Here is a 25,805-nt window from a genome sequence, read left to right on the forward strand (position 1 = left end):
TGCATGCCAGTCATGATCGGAAATTCTGGGCACTGTATTTGCGCGGTCTGGCAAATAAGGCATCAAATCTGTTTCTTGTTTCGGAATATATAATGGCAGACACAGCACACGTGAAGACCGAGCACGGCAGCCACCTGAACGGGTACACGTCAAAGTCACTGAATTCTAAGAAGCGATCACACAGCGAGTCGGTAGACAGCGACAACGACGATGGGGAGATCAAGGAGTTCTCGCCGACAAAGTCCGAGTTTGAACCTGATGCCTCTCAGCCTGATGTGACGGAGTCCGAAAAGCCCACTGCAAAGGAAGGCGAGGAGGGTGAGGAGAAGACAGCAGCTGTCGAGGAGCGTCAGGGTCTGATTCGGTTTGAGGTGGTGTACAACGACACATGCGACTCGTCGATGCGTCTGTTGACAGGGCTCAAGAACATTTTCCAGAAGCAGCTGCCAAAGATGCCCAAGGAGTACATTGCGCGGCTGGTGTACGATCGCAACCACTCGAGCATGGCTATTGTCAAGGGTGCCAGCCATGTGGTTGGTGGAATCACGTTCCGGCTGTTTGAGCAGCGGCAGTTTGCTGAGATAGTGTTTTGTGCCGTGTCGTCGTCTGAGCAAGTGAAGGTAAGTGGGGTGTTTCTTATTGGATTCATGCACTATGCATGTGGGAGTGGTGGCACCGAGGGGAGTTCTATCGTACAAAACTAACCGCGCTGTTCTCCATTTCCTTGCTCTTCTTGTGGTTTCGTGGAACTAGGGGTACGGGTCGTTTCTGATGAACAACCTCAAGGACTATATCATGGCAAACACTGGTGCTCGGCACTTTTTGACGTATGCCGACAACTATGCGATTGGGTACTTCCAGAAGCAGGTATGCGCCATTCCAGAAATCAATGCTGTTCTAGTTGGTGCGGATGTTTTAATTCTGGAATTGTCGTTTTTGGTGGTAGGGTTTCACCAAGGAAATCACACTCGACAAGCGACTGTGGATGGGGTACATCAAGGACTATGAGGGCGGAACGCTGATGCAAGTAAGTGTCGTCTACATTGCATTGTGTGGCCAACACTCTACACAGGAGTGCGAAAAGGGCTGAGAAAGGGCGGGCAGATATCCTGTTATGTACTCGGTCGCTTGCTTAAAACCGGCATATCTCTTGTCACATGTCCTTGACCAATTCCTGTTTTGCACCCAAGGGTGTGTCCAGTTGGAATGCCAGACAAGCAGGTGTTGTTTCAGGCGGACAGACAGTTGGTTGTGCATTTCGGGAGATTGCACATATTGCTTGTTTGTCCCCCGAAACCACAGCTGCTTGGCTAGGGCAGGCGCCCGGATGAATAGAATGGGTGGCCACGGGGAGGGTGCTCTGAACAAACAGAGGGGGTATCCTTCCTCAACTGGGGATGATGGACAACAATACGTATAGTTGTGCGTGTGTGAAGCCTGCATTTAATCTTACGTGCACTTTTCCGATTACCTTACCCCTCTCTGTCGCAATTCGCATATGCGGGTTTGGGCGCATTGTGAGTTGGCACGGATCGGGCAAATGCGCGATACATGTCGTGGATGTGCCTTGTCCAAAAGAAGCTTTTTATTCTATGAATTGGGGTGCAGACGGGCAGCTACTTCGAAACGAAATGCCGCAGCGGCTCACTGACACTCGGCGTCTTGGCAAATTGCGTTTTGTAGTGCTCGATGGTTCCGAAAGTGAAGTACCTGGAGGTCAAGGAGATATTGGCCAAGCAGCGTGAGGTAAGCGCAATATGGAGTGCGCATTTGCTAGGTGGGCATGGGTGGGGCTGGCTGAGGGGCGGGAAGTAGGAGGAGGCAAGCGGTGTGCATACCTTCCCCAAAATCGCTACTTGTGCCGAGCGCGGATGGCAGGGGTATGAGGCATGCGGCCACTTGCATCTCTGGCTATGCCTTGGCCGGAATGCAAGGCTTGCATGCACACACTCCCTGCCTTCCCAGGGCTATTGTGAGGGAGCATGCTGAAGAAAAAAAATCCCCAGCCAATCAGCCATGTACCAGGAGCTGGCAAAAAAGTGGTGTTCGCGCCGTGGTGCCTGTTTTTTTGCCGCAGACGCATAGGGGTTGTCAGATCGCAATTTCTCGGTATTGTGTCTGCCGTGCGTTGCAGGGCGTTACCTATCGCTATAATCTTACCACCCAATACCGAAGGCTGTGAGCGAAAAAAGCAGATACTGCTCCCGAGTGTCTCCGATCCCTGCCAGCTGGAGCGGGCGCTTCCTTGAGTCCCTGTTTGCTGTGCATAAGGTACACGAGGCTGCACTCGCACTCTGCCACTTGCAGATGCCATATTCGTGAGCCAAAGAAAGGGGAGAGTACGGAGGGGAGCTACATGATTGGACAGGCAGCCATGGTTCTGCTTTGGGCGATATGCATTTTGCCATGTTAACCCGGCCAGCAAATGTTTACATGCCCTTGCAACAAATAACCCAGACTGCAGAATGGAAGTAATTGCAACAATAACTTTATTGTAGGCGGTGCTGGAGAAAATTCGGGCGCAGACGCGGTCGCAAATCGTATATCCAGGTCTCACTTGCTTCAACGACGGTGGTAGTGGGATAGACCCAATGTCCATTCCGGGAATCGGTAAGTAGTGGCGTGCTGGCTAGCGTCTTGTTGTTTCAGGGCTTGGCTTGACACCACGCCCCACCCGCTATCCCCTATACAGGATAGAGCGCACTGCAGGAGTGTCTTGCCGCTCTTTGCCTCGGGGACAATGCGCTGTTGTGCCGTCTGAGGTCGACACGCCAGCATCAAAAGGGGGCCGCACACTATACTGCCCTGTTGCTGGAGCCATTGTCTTCTTGGGCAAGAGGGAGGGAAGTATGCCTTGGTCCACCCTTGGGAAAAAATTCTACACATGAGCCATGCATTGCGTATTGTGTCTAGGTGAACCCTCTGTCGTATTGCTGCTCCAAAAGAGGTGGCCTCACCCATCGATTCTGTCATTTTTTGCATATGCCATGGGCACTACCAGAACACATGAGCTTCGCCCAGTTATATGTTATATACTGCCCTTTCCCCTGCTCCTTGCAACCAGAGGGTGCGCTGCTGCACAGGCGTCGATCCTCGCTTGCACATTTTTTCGCGGGAAAAGAAAATCGGGCATTGGTCAGAATTTCTTTGCTTCGCTTTTGAGATGATGCACGGGCATGCGTGTGCCGCTCCCCGCTTCATTCGCTCCCTCATTTGTCTCGCATCATTTGGGACAGAGACGACAGCGCGCAGGCAGAATAGTTGCACCTCTGGATATCGATATCCACTGGTCGGCTCCCAAGCCCACACCGCCTGCTCTCGCTCGCTCCGCGCTCTGGAAGATTTGCAAGGAGCGTCAGAATACGTGTCTGGGCTCTGCCCAAACATGCCCACACTCGTGCTGTTTCTGCTCTACAGAGAGCAGCTCCTAGTAATTACTCCCACTCTAATGGACATATTTGGGCGTCAGACTCAGCAGCACCGATCGCCGCTTCTTCCATGGCGTACACATCATTCATTTCAAAAATGGCACGGACGAGGGATTGGCCTTCCCACCACTGCTCCTGGTTGTGGATATGACCAGTCCTTTTTTTTGTCATGATGGCAATTTACCACATATCTGAATTGCGCTTGGGCATGGCTGTTGCCTGATGTTTACAGAAAAATAGGGACGGCTGGTGACAAAGAACACGGGCATTCCGCCTTCCCACTTCCATTCTTGCTGGTGATCGTGTGCTCGGTCCATCTCTTGTTCTCTTCCTTGCTGCTAAGAAGCAGATTGCCTTTTGTCTGCGCAGCTGAGTGGGTGGGCGGGGTGAGGATCATGCCGGCCCACATGCACAGCACGTTTTTTCATCACCATTGTTGTGTTTTCTGCTCTTGTTCGCTGAGTTAAAAAATTCGCACCTGTAGCAGAGTCGGGGTGGACGCCAGAGATAGACGAGATGAATAGGCGGCGGGCGCGCAGCAAGCTGAACACCTGGCAGATAACGGTGGTGAGCGAGCTCCTAGTGCACCCCTCGGCATGGCCGTTCCAGAAACCAGTAGATCCACAGGAGGTCCCCGACTACTATGTTGTCATCAAGGAGCCCATGGGTAAGTAAACTGCGCCGTTTAGCCCAAAAGCAGACCAACCAGGAGTGACCTAGTGACTAACCTACACCTCGCCCTAATCTACGTGAGATTTCTACAAGCATAGATCTGCAGACGCTCGAGGACAATGTCGACATGAACAAGTATCCGACTCTGGAGGCGTTCGTGAACGACACGCGCAAGATCTTTGTCAACTGCAAAAACTACAACGGCGAGGGCACACGGTACTGGACATGTGCCTGCCAGCTCGAAAAGTTCTTCGAGGACAAGGTGCGTGACTACAAGGGCCGGCAGACCAAGTAAACCCAGCAGCCAAGCGCAGGTAGCACACACCAAGGAAGTGCGGAAGGCAATAAATGATATTGAGTAAAGAACAGGTTACTGAAGGGGTGATGCACTAAACAAAAAAGGCAGAATAAGTTTAACATAGAAATGGAATGTTGCAAGGAAACAATTGTGGTGGGGGCTTTCATTTTAGAGGTTGGATGACCAGGCTACTGGTGGCGGCGACAGCAAGCCAAGTCCCTGGGCTTCGGTCGCAACGGCAGCGGCTGCTGCGGCGGCGGCAGAGGTATCAAGACTGTCGACACCCGCTTGGGATTGCTGCTGGCTTTGCTGGTATGTGAGGCCGCTCGAATACGAGCTAACCATCTGCTGGCTGTGGTGGCCCTGCGGCTGGTGCTGGTGGTACTCGGCCTGGTGGTCAAACGAGGCGCTGTGGAACGACTGGGCTCCGTGGGCTGGGTGCTGGGCCATGGATTCAAAGGCGCGCACCTGCTGGTGGTCATTGCCGTTACTGCCGTGCTGGAACACATTGGTCGGCGCCAGCGGATTGGTGAAACCGGCGTCGCTGGGTGTGGCGGGCGTCCAATACGCCGCACTCGGGTTGCCGACAAAGCCATTCTTGATATCCAGCTGGGCCGGCATGCCGACATTAACAAACCCGCCGTGGTGTGATGCGTGCTGTGCCTCCAGGGCCCCCTGTGTCCGGTAATAGTAGTCATCGCCACGAGACACCTGGTGCTGCGACCCTGGCGTCTGCGGCTGCTGACCCGAGCTCATCATCAAGTGGTACTTTGAGTACTGGAACTGCCCTGATGACGATGGGTCCTTGGCAGCCGATGGCAGGCTAGCCGTGCCCATGGCTGAAACACCGGCCCCCATGAATGAGTTGACGTCGTGGGCGCCAGGAACCACTCCCATTAAAGCACCGCCCACACTAGCCGCCGCAGCGGCAGCGGCAGCGGCAGCCTCCTGCATGCGCTTGTTCTTGGGCTTGCGTGGCTGGTACTTGTAGTTCGGGTGCAGCTCCTTGTGCTTCTTCTTTTCGAGCTCGGCCTGCTCGCGGAACTTGTCCTGCACCGACGGGTCCTCGGCCTTCCACATCTGTCCGATTATACACGACACATCCTTGTTGGACACGCCTGGATTGTCCCGGATCACCTCAGCCTGCTTTGCCTTGCGGTACAGGATGAAGGCGTTGGGTGGCCGTGGGGTGCGCTTGGGCTTGGTCACCCGGCCCGCACGCTTGATGGGGCGCGCATAGCTATCGTATTCCTGCAGCTGCGAGTTCTGGAAGTTTAGTGTTGTGAAGATGGGCTGGTTGGATGTCTGCGTAAACGAGGGGTCGCTTTGCGTGCGCATCGGATGCTCCAGGCCAGAAGAGGTTGATGCGGGCAGCTCCATGATAGACTGCTGGCTGTGCGATGCCTGCATCTGCGGCGGCTGCATCTGCGAGCTCACCGCCACACTACCTACATGGCGTATGTATCCAGCAGTGCCCAACTGCTGGGGCGTCTGCCCACCTGCATTACCGGTATCCATGTCGGCTGGATGATAAACGTTGGGTCCGCGGCAGCTGCTGTCTGTCGGCCCAAACTCGTACGGGAACGCTGTCTGACTGCGCTGCGGGCTAATCACTCCCAAGGGTCCAAACTGCAGAGGCGCCAGCGGCGGCTGCTGTTCATGAGACACGTACTGTGTCGAAGCGTGGTATCCGTTGCCGCTGCACGAGGTTTGGGGCTGGGTTGCACCAAATGCGGACGTGTAGGTCGGCTGCTGTATGGATGATGCGGGTGGCAAGCTGTACTGGGGGATGGAGTGCTCGTTGAAGCTCTGCGCCTGAGAGATACTCAAGTTAAGATCAGCCGCACTGGCGTTATTCGTAGTGGCAGAGATGGTCGGCGTTGTCGATGATGACGGGGTCTCAACAGAGCTCGGCGAGTGCATAGGAGATTGGCCGCTGGGTGGTGCAGTGTTGATTGAAGGGAGGTGGCTGCTGCTGTTGTCGATTTCTGTCGTAAACAAGTTTGCGCCGTGGTCCATGTCAAACAGGGGGAGTCAACTAATCACCGGTGGGATATGACTGCGAGGGGAAAACGACAGTGTGATTCTTTTTGAGAGCGGGTAGAGACGCCGATGGCTCTGGCTACATTAATAGGAGAGGTGATAATGTATGGGGGTATATTAGCTGCCGATGTGACACAAGCCAGAGGATTGGGGATTTTCTACCATGAACAAAGGTGTCGAAAGGAGAGCTTGCGGCAATCATACAAGCTCGTCTGTGCTTTAATAGCCTTACCAGCTTTGCAGTATATTCCTGTCTGTCGGTTCCTTTTCGAACACGTCAAGCTTTGAGGTCCTCTTCAATAATGGCTATGCCAATGCGCGAAGCAGGTTGGGCTAGAGTTGAATAGAGGTGTGGTATGATGGTGGTAATGCAGACCCCAAGGAGGAACAAGTTCTTTTGCAAGAAGGAGGAAAAGAAGGCTTTGTGAAGGGTATGTGATAGACAAGAAAAATTGCACACAAACCGCAGAGACGAGGGGGGAGCGGGCGATTTGGTTTTAAAAGATTCCAGCCCACTCAGGCTCCAGGTTGTCTCTCGAGCGGGGGTGGTTAGAAGGGATGGCAAAGCTCCGATACAAATAAAGTGAAGAGAAAAACCTTTACTCGACCCGGCAACTTGCGCCTCCCTGGCCCCCTCCCGCAACATCCCCGGGGGTGTAAACAGCCGGGCATGCTCCACCCCCTCGATAGCCCACCCCCAAACTGCAAGAATAAGCCGCCTGCCAAAAAAAAGCTGGTCTGCCATGATTCGCCAGGTGGGAAGAAAAAAGGGTGGAGGGTGCTGTTCTCGCGTGTGTGTCTGCATCCCGCGCCGCCGCTGCTGGCCCTCGCCTTCGCTTTCGCCCTCATCCTCACGGGCGGTATTTCTTCCGCTACTGAGAGTGCTGGTCAGGCTGCATGCGGCATCGGCGCAGAATCAAGGCACTAGCTGCGCAATGTATTACAGAGCGAAATTTTTGGGCTGTGCATGTTGCAATCACTTCGAGCTTCGGGCAAAAGCCGAGATGCCATGATATCGGGAGGGCACACTCTCGCACGCCAGGGCATTTCAGAGTTGCAACAGCGCTTTGTGCGCGCTCCAGCGACCGCATGGGATGCATCGCTGACGCTTTTATCACTACTTTCTTGGCCATGGGCCGCGGTATTTCTGCATTCCCGCCGCTAGCTGCGCAAGCCTCTCGTGGGCTCGTTTTGCAAACAAGAAACCACCATGAAGATATAAACATGTCGTTGCGCCACAGCTAAGAAGCGGCAAGGGCATTCTCTTGCCCATTTCAAAGTCTCTGACGACGTGGTGGCAACATGGAATGAATCTATTTTTCTTGCGAGCGCTAATACACAATACATATTTGAAGCCGATTGACGCGGCTAATTTTCAGAAGCTATGCGCTTGCATTTTGTTGGCGGGCACAAAATGTTAAGCAGCAAACGACGATATCAAAATGAAAACAAGGCTAAACGCAACATCTGGGCACAATTGCGTTCATTCCTGGGTTACGCTTGCGGCTCGATATACAGTATCAAGGACACATGTCAAGTGTACCTGTCAAGTCCGACAATGTGAGGCTGATGGGGGCAGTACTTCTTTTTCCTTTTTCCTTTCCAGGTCCACATCGCAGTAATGCACTTATGAGGTCCCATATTAACAAGCAGATCCCGCACACTGCTGCATCCTCTCAATTTCCCTCTCCGAGCCTGCCCGCAGCTGATTCTTGGGCCCCACGTTCCCAAAAGATCCAATGGACAGCAGTACCTATCGATTAAGATGCGACACTGGGCGTGCCAGCGAGCCATTTCCGGACAGTGGCGTGTGAAGCACGCACCTGGAAAGCAACCACCCATGTACCGGATGGAAGCGACAAGGACAGAGACAATGCAATACGAGTGCGCTTCTCCCTCCCTCGTTTTCCGCAATATACGTCTGTTTTTCCAAATCAGGAATAGAGACACCATTATCCTTTCTTATTACCTTCATATTGTGTGCAGACAATACTCTGAAAGACGCAAAGAGGAAAGTTGCAAGTGTTGACTTTTTGCTATGGGCAGAACCAGCCAAGATGTGCATAGGAGGGGTTGCAAGCTGCTGAGGGGCAGTTATAGTGGTAGATACTTGCCTTCTTGTCGTCAGTCCCAGACCGCATTGTCTGCCCATTCTGCCTGCCTGCCTACCTGTTTGTGCCTCCCACCTCTATATCTTACTGTTGTTTCTAAACGTCCCTCCTGGTTAGACGCTTATTCCAGGAACACGGCAAGCGATTCGCTCTCCACCTATCCCTTTTGCACACTCCCCAACATCCAGACCATGTCAGTAGGAAATAACGATATCTTCCGTGTCGCAATGTCGTGCTTCGGAACTGGCGTGGTGGACAGACAAGCGAATAGTAGCATGTGGCGAGGGTTTTCTTTTTGCATCAATCAAAACGTCAAGAATGATTGAACTTACACAAGGCGGAACGGAACGAGGCGCAACCCACATTTGTCTCGCACTGATTGTTGGATCCGGGCAACGACGTAGACACTCGTCCTTGGTTAGAGTTTCATTTCAGCGTCCCTTCTAAATGGCCTCTCCATGCTGCGCCTCCAGGCGCACTTGTTTACACAAACGCTTTGCAACATGCACACTCCGTCCCGTGTGGCGAGGGATGCATTTAATATGGAGTCCGTTCACACAAGCAGCGTCTGGGCATCTGCTGATCGGGAAATACCACCACCACCGACCGGGTTCTATTCATACAAATCTATTTACTTTCTGGCCCGCTTGGGCGTGAATTTATAGTTGGGATACAGCAGCTCATGCTCGCGCTTCTTGTCAGCCGCCAGTTTCTCAAAGGCTCTTTTCTTATCCCTGTCGAGGGAATGCCACTCGTCGGCAATCATCTTCGAAACGACCTTGTTTCCGCCACGGTGCAGCTTGACCAGCTCATTGTGGCGCGAGCGTCTGTACAGCATAAACGAGTTGGGCGGGCGCTTAATCCTGATCTTGGTTTGCTCCTTCAGCGCCTCACGATGGGAGTCGCTGTCCTCAGCCTCTGATGCGGATCCCTCAAAAGATTCATCGTCGTCTGGATGCAAGCGCTTGCCAAACAGGACATCGGGCTGGTGATCAAACTCGTGCAGGGCACATTCGCAATGTCTAACATCATCCACCGCCACGCCCGGCCGTTTGTCGCAGTGCTGCTCGTGGAGTGTACGGCGGATAATGTCCCGAGGGCACCGCGCCAGATCAAGAAGAACAGGGCGAAACCCGTAGGGGACCTGGGTCACTAGTATGCCTGGTGGGGGATTGCCATGGATAACCTCTGTTGGCTCTCTGATGCCGCAGTCTTCGTCGCAGACATAGTCATCGTCGCAGGTGGTGGGCGAGTCAAAGGCACTGGGCGAGTCATACGATTCTGCATATGTTTGGTTTGTGAACATGCCTGAGTCAACAGACCTGGTATAGGTGTGCTTTACCGCATACGGTTTCCCAACGGCGGAGCCAATATCTAGCAGGCTCGGGGTGAAGGCACTTGTGCCTAGGGCTGCGCTAAAGTTGCTTGCGTCGAGGGCTGTACCAAAGGCATTTGCGTCGATATTTGTGTCAAAGGGGTTTAGGAGGAGCATGTTTTGTGGGGGGTATGGTCCGTGAAGTTGCTGCATGGTCTGCAATAGATGGCGTAGAATACAATAAATAGATAGGAAAGTTGAGGGGGAATATGCGTGTAGTGTCAACTGAGTGTAAGGGATGTGGATGGTGTGCCTATCGCTTTCCCCCATCTGTTCTCTCGCGTGCCCTTATATACATCGGCAGGCTCGCTCCTTGCCCTGCTGGTCCAGGCTGACGACCTACACATTGGCAATTGTATTCTACTCCTTATTCTACAAAAGACACTCGCCACATCCACCAATCACGTCTTTTGGGAAAATCGTACTAATACACAATAAGCGCCCGTCGCTTGGGCTCCTTCACCCGCCACAGTAGTTTGCAGAATAGACCATGGGATTGGCCATCTCTAAGGGGCAGCCAAAGGTGTCTGGGTGAGCTGGGGGAGATGTGAGGGGATGGTGTAAGGCGGGTTGCAATTGTATTAAGCAGTGCTTGTGGTTTCTATGATACAATAAGCACAGGCGTTGCTTTATACAATTGCTTGTGCGGGCATTCTGTGCTTATTACAATCAGAAGGGTACTCTTGTCAAGCACAATAAGGGCTGTTCTCCACATTTGTATATGCGCAATTGTCGCAATAAGAAAAGCATATGCCGCACACGCTATTATACAAATTAAGGAGCAAACAGACTGCCCTCATTGAGTGTATGGTTACAAACCCTCAGACTACATGGCAAATACCATCCAGCTTGAGGCACAGCGGCTTGCCGATTGTTCGTGTTCAAGCAGGCACAATACGATCAAGCATGAACAGGACCTGTCCCATCCCAAAGATTCTCGTATAATAAGGTTTTGCGAATGCGAACAGGCAGGAACGGTTTAATAAATGTATTGACGGTGCAAAAGTACAGCTATAGTAAGTGGAAAGATTAAAGAAGAGACTGACGGTACTTAGCGACTAATTCTACCTGTTTGCGATTATCTACGTCTAGAGGTTGGCTCCCGCGACCTCGAGCGCTCGCTCTGGCGCTCAGATGATCGGTGATTGTGCCGGCTCGGTGACCGGCTCCTGCCACGCGACGACTGGTCGCCCCGTGACTCCCGCCCAGATCTGCCTTGTCCGCTTGTCGACGACGCTAGTGACCCGCGCCGACTGCGTGAGCCGGGAGTATATCGGTCTGTGAAATTTGGCATGCTTGGGAGGGGTGCGACATAATCGTCAGCTGGCATGTTCCTTTCCCGCTCATATCCAGCAGTGTCGCGGGTATCTATGACCTGCGAACTGTAATCATATGGACCCGGCGACATGCTCTTGGAGCTGGACGCCTGGGGCATCTGCGGGGGAGGAGGATGAAGGGGAGGGGGCAGCGGTGGCCGAGCGCCCGATGGAACTGGCATCTGCACGTGGCTGTACAGAGGCATAGTGTGGGTCATCGACCCGGGGATGGGTGGGGAGTGGAACTGCGTATACTGCTGAGCCGGCTGTGTCGGGGTGGTCGACGCCGATTTCGGAGCGCTACTGCTGCCGGGTAAAACGGTGATCACGGGAAGGTAGACCACCGTTCCAGGCGGGTAGTGTGATGACTCGACAGTATGTGCAGCGGCCACCGGTAAATTAGCAGCTGGCTGCGGCTGTGGTTGAGGAAGAGGTGTAGGTGGTGGCTGTGCAATAATTAGGGCCGATTGCTGCGGAGGTGGTAGAGGCGGCATGGGCGGTGGGTGCGGTGGGTGCGGTGGGTGGTGGTACGCGTGTGCAACTTGGGAGGGTTGTGGCGAGTACGTCGGCCCGGTAACGGGCAACATCATTCCAGCAGTCACGGGTGCGCCACCTAGATTGGCAAGCGATGGCTGGTGTGGAGAGGGGAACCGGTAGCTGCCGGCAGGCGGTGTAGCCGTCATAGTGCTCTCTTTGTCTGTCATGCTTCCGCCTGTGTTGAGGGGTGGTGTGACATTTGGATAGGCAGAGCCAGAGGGTTGATACGGCGGGAGTAGCTGTGGGGGCGGCAGAGGCGGCGGCGGTCGTGGTAGCTGCGTGATGGTGCTACCGCTCGACTTGTCTGGTGTTGGCAGCGCCGCAGTGTGTTTTATTCCTAGCCCCTGGCCGGTGTGAGCCGTTTTTCGAAGGTTAATCGCCGCTTGCTTAGCCACTTCATAGTGTGATATCTGCTTGCCAGCCTTCTGGTGCTCTGCATACACCCGCGCATACTCGTCCTGCATTACCCGAAATACCGGCACACTCGGCATGTCAGCCAGCGGCATCTTTGGCTTTGGAGCCTCGATCCATGATGATGACTGGGACGAAGTGGGGTCAGTCCTAAACGTATTTGCACCCAGGTGCTGCTCGCCATACCCACCCGTCATGCTCGGATCCTCCTGGAGATCAGAGGCAGGTGTGTGGTCCTTGGCGTAGAGCCGCGGATCGCCCTTTGTGGTCAGCTTCTGCTTTTGGTACGGGTTGGTTAGCCAGCTGTCACCCTTGGACACGCGCTTCATCCGGCCCGGTCGGGGCGGTTTCTGCTGCTTTTGCGAAAACATCTGCATGTACAGTGATTCGTTCGCTGACGTGGCAATCTGCTTTTGTGGTCTCGGTTTTTGCTGCTGCAGCTGCTGCGAGGATGATTGCTGATGCAGCTGACTATTGGCGAGGAGAGGTGGATGAGGGAGGGAATGCATCCAAAATTAGGAGGGGTTTCGAATGCAATAGGCAAGAACGTGGGAGCTGGGATGGGCATTGGCAAAATAAGCAATAAGGTTGCAGCTGGCATATTCACTTACGGGCAGTTCTTTGCTATGTGTCCGATTTCCTTGCAATGGTAGCATTGCTCTTGCAGATCGCCCAGCGAGGGCCCGTCATCTCCCCGAGTCTTGTTTGAGACTTCAACGCGCAGCTTAGAGCCCATGAACTCCATATTGTGAAGCGCCTTTATAGCGGAGTCGGTGCTCTCGATGTCGGCATAGTCCTATACAAAGCACAAAGGGGGCATGCACGGCGTTGTGTGAACAAATACTATACGGGAATCACATGGCCAGACGGCAAGCACGTATCCGAAATCGCTGCATCAGGTGTTGCGGTCACCTATTGGCTGGGTAATTGGAGCCGCTCTCCGCCTGCTGGCTAAACTGGAGCGCCCGGCAAAAATGCACACACCCACGGGTGAGTGCCCGGCCCCCAACAAAACAGCAGTTCACAGTGCGAAATAGTGGCGACCGCGGGTCGGGGGTTGAAAACGGGAGAAGGCAAACATGGGGCGGCAGGCGGCACAACAAACCAGCAAGAACACAATTTGCAGACGCTTCTTGTAGCGGAGGGGTCCATTTTCTCAGAGCATCGTCCCAAAGCAGCCCAAACGCAGGCGACGAGCGGGCCAGACAAAGAAAATAGCCAACCAATGGCAAGCAGCACTAGGGGATTGCTGGGCATGCCTAGCGAGCAAAGACAAAAAATGCAGAGGGAATGAAAGCCGCCAGTCGTTTTCTTTTTTTTTCGCTCAGAAACAGATGGTGGAGAACCTGCTAGCCCCTCATACCGCCTCTCCTGCACCCACCCGCACTCTGCATGATCCGCCGCGACCTAACAGGTAGTCGGAGTGAACAAAATTGGTGGAGGCTTGCGCATGGCACATATGCGGAAGTCGCTTTACCGCAGCTAGACAAGAAGTTATGACTGCTAGAATGACGACTTGTTTGTCGTACGGTGGAGAAGAATGGTGCACCGCTGGTAGGTGTCGGTCAATACAGATGCGGGTTGCCGGAAAGGTTGGGTGAGATGCAGGCTGAAAACAGGGACAAGGCGGCCTGCTCATGTGTGCATCGTAGGTGGCGAGGGTGTCTGAATACAAGCTGCGAGGGCCGTTGGAAATGCTTCCAGATGTTGGATGCTGACGCAATGTAGATATGTCATGGTGCCTGAATTCATCGCGTCTCCCGCCGACTGCGGTGCATTACTGGTGCTTGCGTGCGCTGTCTCCCACTGGTTCAAACCACTGCAGCTCGTCTCGGCCGGGAGCAAACACATAGCATACTAAAGAGGTAGCAAACTTACAATAAAGGCGTACGTGCGCTTCTTGTCGATATCGGTGATAGTTCCGAACGGCTCAAATAGCTTACGCAGGTCGTCCTCAGTGGCCTGCTCGTTAACGTGGGCAACAAACAGCGTCATGCTTAGTCAGTTGCAATAAATCGTTGTAGATAATGTGCTTCTGTACGCTGAGAGCACAGCCCTTCCGATTGCTTTCTGTAGCGTCCGAAACTACTGCCTGCTCCACTTGTAAGAATTACTCCCGCTATCCTCTCGCCCGAGGAAAGGGGACACGGTGTAAGGTAAAAGTGTAGGGGGGAAAAGGAGTGCGGGCTGAAGGAAAAAAGAAAGAGAATCACAAAATGCAAGCGCAGGTATCAGCAAGGAAGAAAAAGAAAATTTTGGAAATGCAAAAAGGGGTGGATTCAAGCGCTACTCTCCACGCTTTATAAAAACGACGAAAACAGAAAAGTGCTCATACAATCGGTGGGGAAATAGGCACCAGGCTAGAGGTGTGAGATACATGCACACCCGGAGTTGTTCCGCTGCCGGCTTTGCAGATTGCTGGTGGGGAGTGGAAGGGCTCTGCCAGGCCAGGCAGGGTGATGGGCGTGAGGGAGGTTGACTGGGGGTAATTGCAGTTTGTGGTGCTCAAGAGGAGGGTTCTCACAGTAAAATTATAGATGCAGCTAGATTGTGAATTTGCAAGCGTGGATCGCGAACAGCCACTGGTGGTTTTCATCCTGTTGTGACTGGTGGTAGGTCAGCCGGCATTGGCATTCAAAACAACACATTGGTGACAGACACTTGTGGATGACATCCCTCAACATTGCCTACGTAAAATGGAGCCCGCACGGCAGGACTGCAAACCGCTGCACAACGTATGAAAGGGCGTATTTTGCGCGTGCATCTGCTGGCCTGCTGACACAGCCTGCAACAAGCAGACTCAGAGCAGGCTGCGAATAAAGAGCCGGCAGACGCTGGCTATGGTTGGTGGAGGTTGTATGTGGAGCCCATGCTAGGCGCCTATCCGATTTCCAATGGCAAGCTGCTGGTTTCTGATTTCCAGCCATTTTTCTACACAGCGGTTTATGTTATTCGTTTCCGTTTACACCACCGACACATAAGATGAAGAAAAAAGGATAGCGGGTCGCACCTGGGCCTCGCCATTTGCTTTTCAAATGTTTCCTGCTTAGTTGCGGATAGCGCGAGGGTGTGAATCCGTTTCCGATTATACCCCCTCAGCACCAAGTCTACTCGGACCCTTTCTGCCAAAAAGGAGCGCTGACGATTAGCCAGCCAACCAGCCTCGAACCCCCTTTTGTCTCACCTTCCTTGCCACCAGCCTATCGTGTGTCCAAGTAACATAGCAGGCCATCACCCACTCATGATCACTCGATGAGATCGGATAATCAGCAGGGGCTATTCAAAATTTTATTTTTTTTTAAGCGTGCAGGCTTTTTTGCACCGCTTTTCTTCTTGCTTCCACATTAGCTTCATTCGCGCATTTCAGCCACTCCCCCAAAAGACAGCATACGAAATGCCGCCGCCATCGAAAAAGTCAAAGAGGCTCTCTCGCAAGGACCTACAGCAACTCAAAGACTATGGAGAGCTCGATCCGCTTAGCAGCGCCAGCGGTGGAAACGACCTCGACGAGCTTATTAGCCGCGCCATGAGCAAAAACGGCTCGCATCGCCAGGCCGAGGTCAGGTTCTCGTCCAAGAAAGGTCGGGAGAGATACGAGCGGCATCTCGGAAAGCAGGGGGCGTTTCTACCGAAGAAGGAGAAGAGCGCCAGGCCCGATGCCTACTCTCGTCTGCTGAAATCTCTGGGTGGATCGAGTGCCATTCCTGCAAAGCGCACTGCAGTTGTTTCGGACGAAGAAGAGGAAGAGGAAGAGGAAGAAGAGGAGTATGCTGCTGTGGATTATGACAAGAGCGAGCATGGTGGTTTGCCAGCAACCGACTCCGAGGATGAAGCTGCAGCAGACTATGGGCAGGTCGATGCCGGATCGGATGACCAGGACGAGCAGGAAGGCGAGGCTCGGAGCGAAGACGATCTTAGCGAGGGAGAGGAGGAGGAGGAGCAGGCCAACGAGGAGGATGACACTGAAATAGATGGGTTCAAAGAGGTGTTTGAGCTCAAGGACTATCTTGCTGCACACGTCGCCGACGACGATTCGCCGCTGGCTCACAAGAAGCTGGCAGCGGTCACACAAAAGGAGTACAAGCAGGTGCCCATAGACGACCCGATTCTGCGCAACACGGTCTTGTTTGACACCGGAAACGAGGGCATCAAGGAGCGTAACCCGCGGCCGCTGAAGCAGCGCCTTGTCAAGCCGTTCCACAAGCTCAATAACTCTGACCGCTTCACCGACTACCAGGCGTCAATCTTTAATTGGTTTGACCAGTACCGCGATGTGGTCTACGCAGGCCGCACCATAGAGCATGACGATGAGCTGACCACTGCCTATGCTCTGCATGCTGTCAACCACGTCCTGAAGTCGCGCGATCGTGAGCGCAAAAACAACGCAAGACTAGCCAGGGCCCACGCCACCGGCAAGGACGCTGGCGAACTCCGCGATCGTGGCTTTACACGCCCCAGGGTTCTGGTTATCCTGCCCGTCAGGAATAGCGCCTACCGGTTTGTCGAAAAGGTGCTGAGGCTGCTGTCGTCGGAGCAAGAGGTAAGTCGCCATTGTGCCTGTATTGGGAATATGTTGCTCCTTGGCGTGGCTCCATTTCGAAAATGAGGATTCGCTGGTATCTGTTTCCGAATTGCCATTCTCTCGCACACTTGCTTTTGCAGGTTGGGGGATGCCAAAAGGGAGGCCGTTATTGTATGCATCTGGCTGCAGCCATTGACTAGAGTCCATGTGGGTCTCATGGATTGCTTAGCGCGATGTTGTATTCGTCTGCTGGGAGACCGGCCAGTCAGCAACGAGACGCAGCATATGCGCTGGCACTGCAGTCGGACTCTCCGTTGCATTTCCGATATCGACGATTCACACAAGCCCACTCACAAAGAAGCAGTCGGCTGATTTTCCCATTTGCCGACGCGGTTCCTATGTAGATGACCAAAACCCGGTTCGAGAAGGAGTTCGGGCCCGGGAACGAGGATGATTCCAAGGCCAACAAGCGCAAGCCTGCAGACTACCAGCACACCTTTGCTGGCAATATCGACGATGCCTTCCGGATTGGCATCCAGCTACGCAACAACGCGGCAAAGCTCTATGCAGGCTTCTACGCGTCCGACATTATTGTTGCTTCCCCAATCGGCCTGCGCATGACAACAGGCGCTGAGAAGGGCGAGCGCCGTGACTTTGACTTCCTCTCGTCCATCGAAGTGCTCATTGTTGACAACTGTGACACGCTGCTGATGCAGAACTGGGACCACGTCATGCACATGTTCACCAACCTGAACCGCACACCCAAGAAGGACCATGGGTGTGACTTTTCTCGCATCCGCAACTGGTACCTCGATGGCACCTCAAAGTACCGCCGCCAGACCATCATGCTTTCTGACTACTTGACGCCAGAGGTCCAGGCTGTCTTTACCAACAATTGCCAGAACATCGAGGGCAAGGTTCGCATCAAGCCGTCGTACGCAGGAGCTGTGACAGACGTTGTTGCCCAGGTCCCACAGATCTTCAAGCGCCTGGGCGTCAAGCGCTTGCTTAGCGCCGCAGACGATCGCTTTTCCCACTTTACCGAGCAAGTGCTGCCCGACATTGAGAAATCAGCTGTTGGCGACAAGCACACATTGATTTTTGTCCCCTCCTACTTTGATTTCGTGCGCATCCGCAACTACTGCAAAGAGCGCGCATGCTCGTTTGCTGCCATCTCAGAGTACTCGACGCGCTCTGAGGCTATGCGCGCCCGCATGAACTTTTACGACGGCAAGATCAGCTTTATCCTGTACAGCGAGCGCGCCCACTTCTTCCACAGGTACCCAATCAAGGGCATCCACAACATGGTGTTCTACGGTCTGCCTGAGCATCCGCTGTTCTACTCGGAGCTGGTCAATCTGATGCTGACCAGCAACGACGAGACGGCAGCGTCGGAGCTGCTCTCATGCACTGCGTTTTTCACAAAATACGATCAGCTCAAGCTTGAGCGCGTCGTTGGCACCCGTCTTGTCACGCAGCTCTTAACCAGCGAAAAGTCGCAATACACATTTGCTTAGAAAGCGCACTTTCCAATACAGACATTTTCAACTGGCTTGTCAGAAGATGAATAGAGTGTGGCAGCATATTAATGTTTGGTTGCATATATCTGCATCGCAGTCGGCAGTGCGTTCTCTGCTGATGCCCCTCGTCAATAACATTGTCTGGTAATATATGGGTAGTGGGTATTGTTATATTCGTCCTGCCTATAACTAGAAGCCTATTCAACACAGCCATCACGTATACAGCGTGATACTATCATATCTAGACATTCGAACGATCAACCCTCATGGTATTCACACCGGTAAATTTGGATTCATCTTATCATATGAACTGCCGGCATAGTAGTCAATCTTATCCAGCCACTACTTCGTGCAGTCAATTTGGCTGGAGGCAGGGCTAAATCGAGCCTATGAGTCAGATGTGCTAGTGGGAGGTGCTTGGGTAGGAGCGGCTGCCGAAGTTGCAGAGGCTCCTGTGGTCGGTTTGATCCCAAACCACACGGTAGTGCTACTAGTGGCGCTGGTAGGAGCGACCCACGCATGGGAGGATGTTGCGGTAGCTCCAGAGCCAGTATTGGAAATTGGAATTGCAGAACCAGATACTGGGGTAGCGGTGGTAGTGGATGTTGGTGCTAAGGGTGAGCCAGAGCTCTGAACTGCAGTCGATAATACGCTGGCTGTTGCCTTGGGTCCCCAGCCAGCAAATGTACTGGTTGCGGAGGCGAGAAGTGGGCTTTTGGGACCAACTGGCCGCCCAGTAGGATGAACAAAGGCACGGTAGGTGGGGTTGTGCTTACTCGAAGTAGCTGCAGTAGGCATAGTAGCTGGGACAGGGGTAGCAGCCCTAGCAGGGACAGGGACAGGCGCCGGCGCCGGCGTGGGATCAACGCTAGTGGTAGAGGGCACAGCAGCTGAGGTACAGGCGGCGACAGGGACAGAAGCAGCTCCGGTTTTCGTATGTGGATAGTCTCCACAAAGCTCGGAAAAATTGAATTCCCCGACTCTAAACTTGCCACGGCCCTCAATTGCGTTGACGAACATCTGCTGTTGATTGAGTGTGCAAACACCGGCAATAACACCCAGGGTGAGTAAGCGTTTCGATTTGCCGTACTTGGACACGTGGTGAAGGATGTCTTGCACTTGATAGAGCTGGCCCATGCCATATCGGACCCTTCCCACCGTCTCTATGCTGTGCTGCATGCCGAAGGCCTTCACAATCTTCGTCTTCGCCGTCGTCCAGTTACAGCTTATATGCAGGTCGTACATAACAAAGCTCCGAAGCAGCGGTGAGCCGTACATGATCAGAAACTCTCGCCAGTTCAACAAGGGCGTAGGTGCATCCAGGATAAATGACGGAATGAACGCATCCAGATACTTCTCTGGGTCGATTGCAAGTTGATACGGGTCGAATTTGCCGACATTGATTTTCAGCAGATGGGAGAAGTACTCGCCGTTTTCGTTAATAGCTGCCCTCTTTTCCTCGGTAGGTGGGAGCTCGCTGAGGAAGTGGACAATGGTCTCGTCCAGGGTGTTGCAGACCAAGTCGATGTTCCTCACAATGCCTGTAAACGCGTTGCAGTGCGCAACGACCCTATTTGCGCTGCCCACGATGACCTCCTCGTCGAGGGTGTCACTAGCGTCGCGTTTCACTCGGTTAACTAGGAGCGTATTGTAGGCCTTCGGCAGAACTTCCATATAGTTTTTACTGATCGACAGCCTCGTTTCAAGCAGATGTCTTAGGTACTTGACTGGTGCCTCGTCTGGGTTTGGCTGCGCACTGGGAGGAGTCGACCCTTGAGATGGCACGACTGCAGGATCGTTTTTAGTGCCAGCATCCAAGAAGCCGCTGAAGTTCGTTCTCTTGGTCATAATAACACAAAACTTGCGAAAACCAGGAAGAGTATGGAGGAGAGAATGGTGAATTGGTATCAAATCAAAATTTTTGCTTTGGAGTTCCAAGCCATGCCGACAGCCACAGTCTCTCACCGCATATCTAGAGCATGGGTAACCAAATAAAGCTATAATCCAAAAGCCAGAGCATTGATATCTAAGCCTGTCACGCTTGGACACCGAGATTGATGATGCCAACGACGATGGTGGTTTGAGACATATCATTCGAAACTCATAGCTCGTCATATAGAGACCGGGTTTCGAAGCATACAATGGTACTGGATATGGATGGTCTCTACGTATCCCTGGTGTGCCAAATATCTGTGTTTAAGAGTGCAGGTTGTCGTACAGAAAAAGTATTTGCAAATACTGGCCGCCTAGAACACACTGCTCAGGTGGTGGGTGACGCAGGAGGGGCGTATGACATAGGCTATTTATTTGGTGCCTGGAATTCCAGTGAGCGTGTAGGGCCATCTATCTGCATGCCCTTTGCACCAAAGCCGTGTCTAGCCTATCTTTCCTCTTCTATCGCTGCCTACCAATGTTTGACCACCCTAAAAACATTAATGACTTGGCCGACGGAGACATACTGCGGCAGATTCTCTTATGCGCCAGCAATGATGTTCTACATGAGAATTACGGGATGGACACGTATTGCCAAATTATGATGCTAGCACTCGTGTGCCGCAGGTGGATGCAGCAGCTCAAGCAGCAGCTTTGTCAGACAGCCATTGTGGAACGCCAGAAGATGCATCCTGATGCCACACAAGCTGGGCAGCCGGCAATATACGGCGTCAGTTCCAACATACCCTTCATCCTTCGATCGCAACAGTCTGCAGCAACACGGAGGCTGATGATTATTGGCATCTTTAGCGGGAGCGCCTTTCCCTTGGTCGATGCCCTGGACCAGCTCCACTTTAGCTCAGGTACATGGTCTGCTATGGAGTCACTAAGATTTAAAAGCTACATAGCCCCCAACAAGTATCTGCCAAGCATCGTATCCACTCGCCACACAAGCGACTACTTGCTTCGGAACATACCAAACATAGCTGAAATCGCAGACAAGGAGAGTACTGTGGGCGGACCTCAGCGATTCCTCATCAGCATGCTTGTTTCAGCGAGACTACCAAAGCTGCGCTTACTGCAATTGCACCAGCCACAGCTCGGGCTTGATGCACCTAGCTGCTCGCCTGAAAATATCACTGGTCTCACACTAAGCGCACCGGTGGTTCTCCGCCATCGCATGCATCTACCGCGCATCATGGCGACACAGCTGCAGTATCTCAGCATATACCTCGTCGACGGATCGTTTCCTTGGACGTATTTCACCGATTCATCTCATGGTAGTATTGTGTTCTCTTACCTTGAAAGACTGAGACTGGAATTCGCAGAAAACGAAGTCCCGCCAGTGGCGGTTTCTAGTGAGGGTATGATATTGGTGTTTCCAAGGCTCAGAGAGCTGGACATCCAAGGGGCACTCGCTGTGTATACCGATTTCTACTCTCTCTTTGTAGCATCGCCAGTTCAGTCGCTCGTTTTACATGAGTCTGTCGACAGATGGGACGCTTTGGATGTTCGCATACTCAAAAAGGTCAAAGCGCTGGATTTGCATCTTGCAAGAGGAAATGGGCACTTGGGTGACCGTGATCAGAGTATTTTTTCCATGCTTGCCTTGGCCAGCCCGGTGCTCCAAGATGCCAGGCTGGATATCCCGCGACTGTGTCTTTTGCCTGGCCAGCAAACAAACTGGCCACTCTTGCAGTGCCTACACATCGTTGCTGACTGCGTTGAGCTACGTGCTGTCGAGGTGTTGATAATACAGCTCCCACGGCTCTGGCACCTCCAGATCGACTGCTTTACAACAGAGTGTTCATATGGAATGCCACTAGCAGAGCTTGCACTGCTCGCAACCCACTGCCGACTCCAGGTGATAGAGATAAAGACAGCAGCGCCCATCGATGAACCGGGGACTGAATGGCTGCAGAGACTTGCTCACGTCATACCATCGCTCATGGATGTTCAGATCCGAACGAAACTTCCAGCTTAAACTATGCATGTGTGTTTCATTACATTCTGCTCCTAGTCTAAACGAAATAGAGCGCACAGGGGGTCTAGATGCCGCCAAACTTGTTTTGGTTTGCAAGCTGGTTCATCGAGAACTTTGGCTTCTGGTCCGCTGCGCCCTTGCCCTTTGTGTTGGACAGCGACAGCGAGTCAAGCGACAGGAGGTCTGAGTTGGCTCCCCAGATGTCGCTGAATGCATCTGATTTGGCTGCACCGCTCTTGCTGCCGCTTGAGGGGGTAGGCGACGTCACTGCAGGCACTGCAGGCGAAGGTTTCGCAGGCGTGGAATTCACAGGCTGCAGTAGTGTAGATACCTGCGACATACCAGTAAAATCACCGAATGTTTGCTGGGAAGATCCAGCAGTGGCTGCTGTCGACGATGCTGACAGAGGCTGGAACCCAGAGAGCAGATCATCACCGCCCAATAGGTCCATACCACCACCAGCACGAGCAGTGGGGGCCGCAGGAGCAGCAGCAGGCTGGGGAGCAGAAGAAAACCCACCCTGGAAGTCGCCAAAGTCATCACCAAAGTCATCGGCCAGTGCATTGGTGGTGGCCGGTGCAGCGGATGGAGGGGCAACCAAAGCTGCACCAAGCGCAGGAACTGCAGGCGACGCATCAACATCATCATCGAACGAAAACAGATCGGCAACCACGGGCTCGGCAGGCTTTGGCAGGGTCTTTTCACGCACAGGGGTTGTCGCAGATTTCAGGGGCTTGGCTGAGGACCGGCCAGATCGGGAATTTGCCACAGACTCTGAACCCGAGCGTTGCGAGCTTGACTCGCTGTCATCGTTGTAGCGCGATGAGCTCGGCGGCACATAGCTATCGCGGCCGAATCCCGAGTACTTCCCGCCTGAGCTGCTCCCAAACCCACTCCGGCTACCGCCAGAACCCCCGCCAGTACTCCCAAACCCGCCCCGGCTACTGCCAAAGCCCTCCATGCTTCCACCGCCCGAGTACCCGCTGTACTTGTTGCGATTGGTCTTGGCGTTCTTACGCTCCTCGCGCACCCGCTCGCTGTCATTCACCAGGTCCAGCAGCTCCTTTGACCGCTGGCGCACGTTGATGCCCTGGTCTTTTCCGTTGTCGTCAATGTAATGGAAGTTGCGCAGCATCTTGATAATCGTGATGTGGCCACGCACGTCGTCGATAACGCGTTCAGAGCCGTTGCGTACGAGGTACTCGAGCAGCTGCAGCGCCTTGTAGACCTGGCGCCAGCTCGACGGGTCAGTGTCATTGAATCGCATGTAAATGGCCGGCATGATCTCGCTGAAGGCCTGCGAGCGGTGTGTTGCCTCCGCGATTTCCATCATGAGCGTGCTGGAGGCGCCCCAGGGCTCAGGACCCGTGGCCTCGTTGACCTTGATTTCCATCTCGGTCAGGTTCATTACAACATTCTTCACCTTGTTGTAGACGTTGCGCACGTCCCAAATTGAAATGTCTGACAGCTTATTCAAGTCCATCGTCGATTCAAGAGAGAGGCGATTTAGATGTGGAACAGGGTATGGAAAAAAGTGGTGAAATTGAAGAGTGGGGAGGGCAGAAAGCCGGCAGTGACGGCAGGTTCGCCTTTGGGATTATCAGTCTCCACCACAATATGTGGCGGGCACAAGACCAATCCCAGCGGGCTTGGAAACAAAGAGAGCTGGGTATATTTGGGTATCTAAGAAGCGTGGGGTTTATCGCATTAAACAAGCGAGAACTTTGCCAGGAACTCCTCGGACTCGGCCACACGCAGGGCCTGCTCGACCTCGAGGCGACGGCGCGCGGTGGTGATCCAGTCCTCGGCCAGCTTCTTCGGCCAGCCGCGCAGCTGGTTCAGCTCACGCGCCGCCATATCCAGGTTGTGCTCCCTAAGGTAGAAGCTGGTGCGGGCCAGCACGGCCTCAACATCGTCGCCCTCGACCAGGCCCTCCTTTTCGAACATGACCTTGGACAGGGTCGCCGAGAGGACCTGCGATCCAAAGTTCCCGTTCTCAGGCACAAGCGAGACACTGCGGATCTCCTTGCGCACGGCCTCAAACCGGTCCTCCAGCTCCACCTGCGAGGGCACACCCTGCTCAGCCAGCTCATGGGGAATCGCTGCCACAGCCGCCTGTGTGGCTGGGAAATCGGTTGTCGCAGCACTGGCCAGAGCCGACAGCTCCGACGCAAACGGTGTCTGCTTCTTGCCCTCGATGACCGCAGACTTGAGCGATGCAATGGCCACGCTCAGGCGGGCCACCGCCTGCGACTGGCGCAGGAGACCGCCGCTCTGCTGGGCAGTCTGCGCAAGCTCGCGCAACTGTGCCTCGACACGGTCAAGGTGGGCCAGGCGCCCGCCGCGCTCTTCATCGACACGGGCACGCACGAAGCGGTTGAAGCGGCGCTCCAGCAGGTCGCGCTGCGAAGTGAGCTCCGCAATCAGGCGCTCGTCCGACGCCTTAGCGGCGGCAGACAGCTCAGCCTCCTGGGACTCGATCAGCTGGGCCTCGCGCGATGCCAGTGCAATGCGCGCCGCCTGCTGGAACTCCGTCAGTGTCGACTCGAATTTCTTGCGCTCCTCAGCCAGCGCTGCCTCAACGACCTTGCGCTCCTCGTCCTTCAGCGTCTTGAGGTGCAGGTCCAGTGCGATCAGCGAGTCGCTCAGTGCCTTGAGCTGCTGCATGTTCTCAGGCGACAGACCCTTCTTGTTAAAGGCTGCCACGACCGCAGACAGCGTTTTTGACAGCTCAGCCACAGCCGAGTTATCGGTCACCAGAGGCGGGATCTCGACAGCCAGCTGGATCTTCTTCAGGGGTGCCGACGGCAGAGCATCATCAATCGTCGACTTGTTCTCCTTCTTCGGGGCAGCGGGCTTCTCGATCTTGGGCGGCGCCGCCACATCGCGCTTGCGGCCAGACTCGTCGTCGTCAGCGGTCTCACCGGTCCAGTTGTTATAGGCAAGCATGTTGTACAGGTTGAAGAGCTGGCCATAGATGAACTTGGCCGTGTATGCCACGTCGTCGTACACATGGAAGCCCACGTCGCTCAGCGCCATCAGAAGGCTGTCGTCATGGTGCCGCGTCAGCTGCATGAAGCGCCGGGCGCCTGGAACGTACATCTCAAAGCTCTCATCGAAATCAACATCTTCCTGCGCATAGGCGGCAGCGCCGACAAACGCTGAGCCGGCAAGAAGCGCCAGGATTGCGGTGTTGCGGATCTTGTGGGTCTTCCTCGACGCAGCTGGCTTCGGCGCAGTAGTCGGCTTCGGCGTGGCCGACACAGTCTCCTTCGCAGCACTATTCGTAGCGTCCTTTACAGCGTCCTTTGCGGCATCCTTAGCTGCGCCTGTGGGAGTTGTGGGGGTCGTTGATGCAAACCGCCGGGCTGCCGACATGCGCGCCGAGTAACCAGCTGTGCTTGTCGCCTTAAAAGCCTATGCAAGAAATGCCAAAAAATTTAGAGGAAGGGCAGACGCCAGTTTTCGGATTCTGCAAAGTGGGATTACTTACACTGCCTCTCAGCAGCACCCTAGAGCTCAGAGAAGTCGCACGCAACATTTTTGTAAACACGAGTTCAAATGCTGAAAGGTGGAGGGGGAAATAGAGAAAACGAGAGGAGTATACGGAAAAGAGGTGTTTGAATTGAACCAGGACGGGACTGCTCTTTGGCAGG

At 53.9% G+C, this 25,805-nt stretch overlaps 12 protein-coding genes across 12 annotated transcripts; 4 read left to right on the forward strand and 8 right to left on the reverse strand.

Annotated features, from left to right (window-relative positions):
• The first annotated feature begins 69 nt into the window (after positions 1 to 69).
• Positions 70 to 4,500, forward strand: DL89DRAFT_267771 (putative histone acetyltransferase). Its single transcript, XM_040887660.1, has 7 exons — positions 70 to 620; positions 754 to 867; positions 947 to 1,027; positions 1,684 to 1,746; positions 2,499 to 2,610; positions 3,913 to 4,095; positions 4,199 to 4,500. The coding sequence occupies exons 1-7, from the start codon at positions 93 to 95 to the stop codon at positions 4,393 to 4,395; spliced, it is 1,278 nt and encodes a 425-aa protein (XP_040743275.1). The 5' UTR covers positions 70 to 92; the 3' UTR covers positions 4,396 to 4,500.
• On the reverse strand, positions 4,428 to 6,773 carry DL89DRAFT_267776 (uncharacterized protein). Its single transcript, XM_040887661.1, has one exon. It carries the CDS (start codon positions 6,415 to 6,417, stop codon positions 4,567 to 4,569), a length of 1,851 nt encoding a protein of 616 aa, XP_040743276.1. The 5' UTR covers positions 6,418 to 6,773; the 3' UTR covers positions 4,428 to 4,566.
• DL89DRAFT_163003 (uncharacterized protein) lies at positions 6,569 to 7,424 on the reverse strand. The gene has a single exon (XM_040883693.1). The coding sequence runs from the start codon at positions 7,244 to 7,246 to the stop codon at positions 6,719 to 6,721; it is 528 nt and encodes a 175-aa protein (XP_040743277.1). The 5' UTR covers positions 7,247 to 7,424; the 3' UTR covers positions 6,569 to 6,718.
• Positions 7,425 to 7,997: 573 nt separating this feature from the next.
• On the forward strand, positions 7,998 to 9,031 carry DL89DRAFT_163385 (uncharacterized protein). The gene is made up of 2 exons (XM_040883695.1): positions 7,998 to 8,459; positions 8,670 to 9,031. Exons 1-2 carry the CDS (start codon positions 8,207 to 8,209, stop codon positions 8,876 to 8,878), a joined length of 462 nt encoding a protein of 153 aa, XP_040743278.1. The 5' UTR covers positions 7,998 to 8,206; the 3' UTR covers positions 8,879 to 9,031.
• DL89DRAFT_163165 (uncharacterized protein) lies at positions 8,789 to 10,400 on the reverse strand. Its single transcript, XM_040883694.1, has one exon. It carries the CDS (start codon positions 10,195 to 10,197, stop codon positions 9,184 to 9,186), a length of 1,014 nt encoding a protein of 337 aa, XP_040743279.1. The 5' UTR covers positions 10,198 to 10,400; the 3' UTR covers positions 8,789 to 9,183.
• Positions 10,401 to 11,005: 605 nt separating this feature from the next.
• Positions 11,006 to 12,700, reverse strand: DL89DRAFT_257827 (uncharacterized protein; the record flags this gene model as incomplete). The annotated part of the gene is made up of 1 exon (XM_040885554.1): positions 11,006 to 12,700. One exon carries the CDS (start codon positions 12,698 to 12,700, stop codon positions 11,006 to 11,008), a length of 1,695 nt encoding a protein of 564 aa, XP_040743280.1.
• Positions 12,610 to 14,449, reverse strand: DL89DRAFT_267779 (uncharacterized protein). The gene is made up of 2 exons (XM_040887662.1): positions 14,070 to 14,449; positions 12,610 to 12,987 (listed from the first exon to the last, which is right to left on the reverse strand). Exons 1-2 carry the CDS (start codon positions 14,184 to 14,186, stop codon positions 12,799 to 12,801), a joined length of 306 nt encoding a protein of 101 aa, XP_040743281.1. The 5' UTR covers positions 14,187 to 14,449; the 3' UTR covers positions 12,610 to 12,798.
• A 1,081-nt stretch (positions 14,450 to 15,530) lies between these two features.
• DL89DRAFT_267780 (DUF1253-domain-containing protein) lies at positions 15,531 to 18,266 on the forward strand. The gene is made up of 2 exons (XM_040887663.1): positions 15,531 to 16,731; positions 17,118 to 18,266. The coding sequence occupies exons 1-2, from the start codon at positions 15,586 to 15,588 to the stop codon at positions 18,228 to 18,230; spliced, it is 2,259 nt and encodes a 752-aa protein (XP_040743282.1). The 5' UTR covers positions 15,531 to 15,585; the 3' UTR covers positions 18,231 to 18,266.
• Positions 18,267 to 18,400: 134 nt separating this feature from the next.
• Positions 18,401 to 20,108, reverse strand: DL89DRAFT_267781 (uncharacterized protein). Its single transcript, XM_040887664.1, has one exon. The coding sequence runs from the start codon at positions 20,079 to 20,081 to the stop codon at positions 18,621 to 18,623; it is 1,461 nt and encodes a 486-aa protein (XP_040743283.1). The 5' UTR covers positions 20,082 to 20,108; the 3' UTR covers positions 18,401 to 18,620.
• A 327-nt stretch (positions 20,109 to 20,435) lies between these two features.
• Positions 20,436 to 22,327, forward strand: DL89DRAFT_163520 (uncharacterized protein). The gene has a single exon (XM_040883696.1). It carries the CDS (start codon positions 20,644 to 20,646, stop codon positions 22,147 to 22,149), a length of 1,506 nt encoding a protein of 501 aa, XP_040743284.1. The 5' UTR covers positions 20,436 to 20,643; the 3' UTR covers positions 22,150 to 22,327.
• Positions 22,214 to 23,632, reverse strand: DL89DRAFT_275000 (ENTH-domain-containing protein; the record flags this gene model as incomplete). Its single annotated transcript, XM_040889248.1, has 2 exons — positions 22,214 to 22,952; positions 23,016 to 23,632. The coding sequence occupies 2 exons, from the start codon at positions 23,630 to 23,632 to the stop codon at positions 22,214 to 22,216; spliced, it is 1,356 nt and encodes a 451-aa protein (XP_040743285.1).
• A 112-nt stretch (positions 23,633 to 23,744) lies between these two features.
• On the reverse strand, positions 23,745 to 25,792 carry DL89DRAFT_163567 (uncharacterized protein). The gene is made up of 2 exons (XM_040883697.1): positions 25,643 to 25,792; positions 23,745 to 25,566 (listed from the first exon to the last, which is right to left on the reverse strand). The coding sequence occupies exons 1-2, from the start codon at positions 25,688 to 25,690 to the stop codon at positions 23,857 to 23,859; spliced, it is 1,758 nt and encodes a 585-aa protein (XP_040743286.1). The 5' UTR covers positions 25,691 to 25,792; the 3' UTR covers positions 23,745 to 23,856.
• Positions 25,793 to 25,805: the final 13 nt, after the last annotated feature.

This window comes from Linderina pennispora (assembly GCF_002104995.1).
Source record: "Linderina pennispora strain ATCC 12442 chromosome Unknown DL89scaffold_7, whole genome shotgun sequence".
Lineage (NCBI taxonomy): Eukaryota > Fungi > Kickxellomycota > Kickxellomycetes > Kickxellales > Kickxellaceae > Linderina > Linderina pennispora.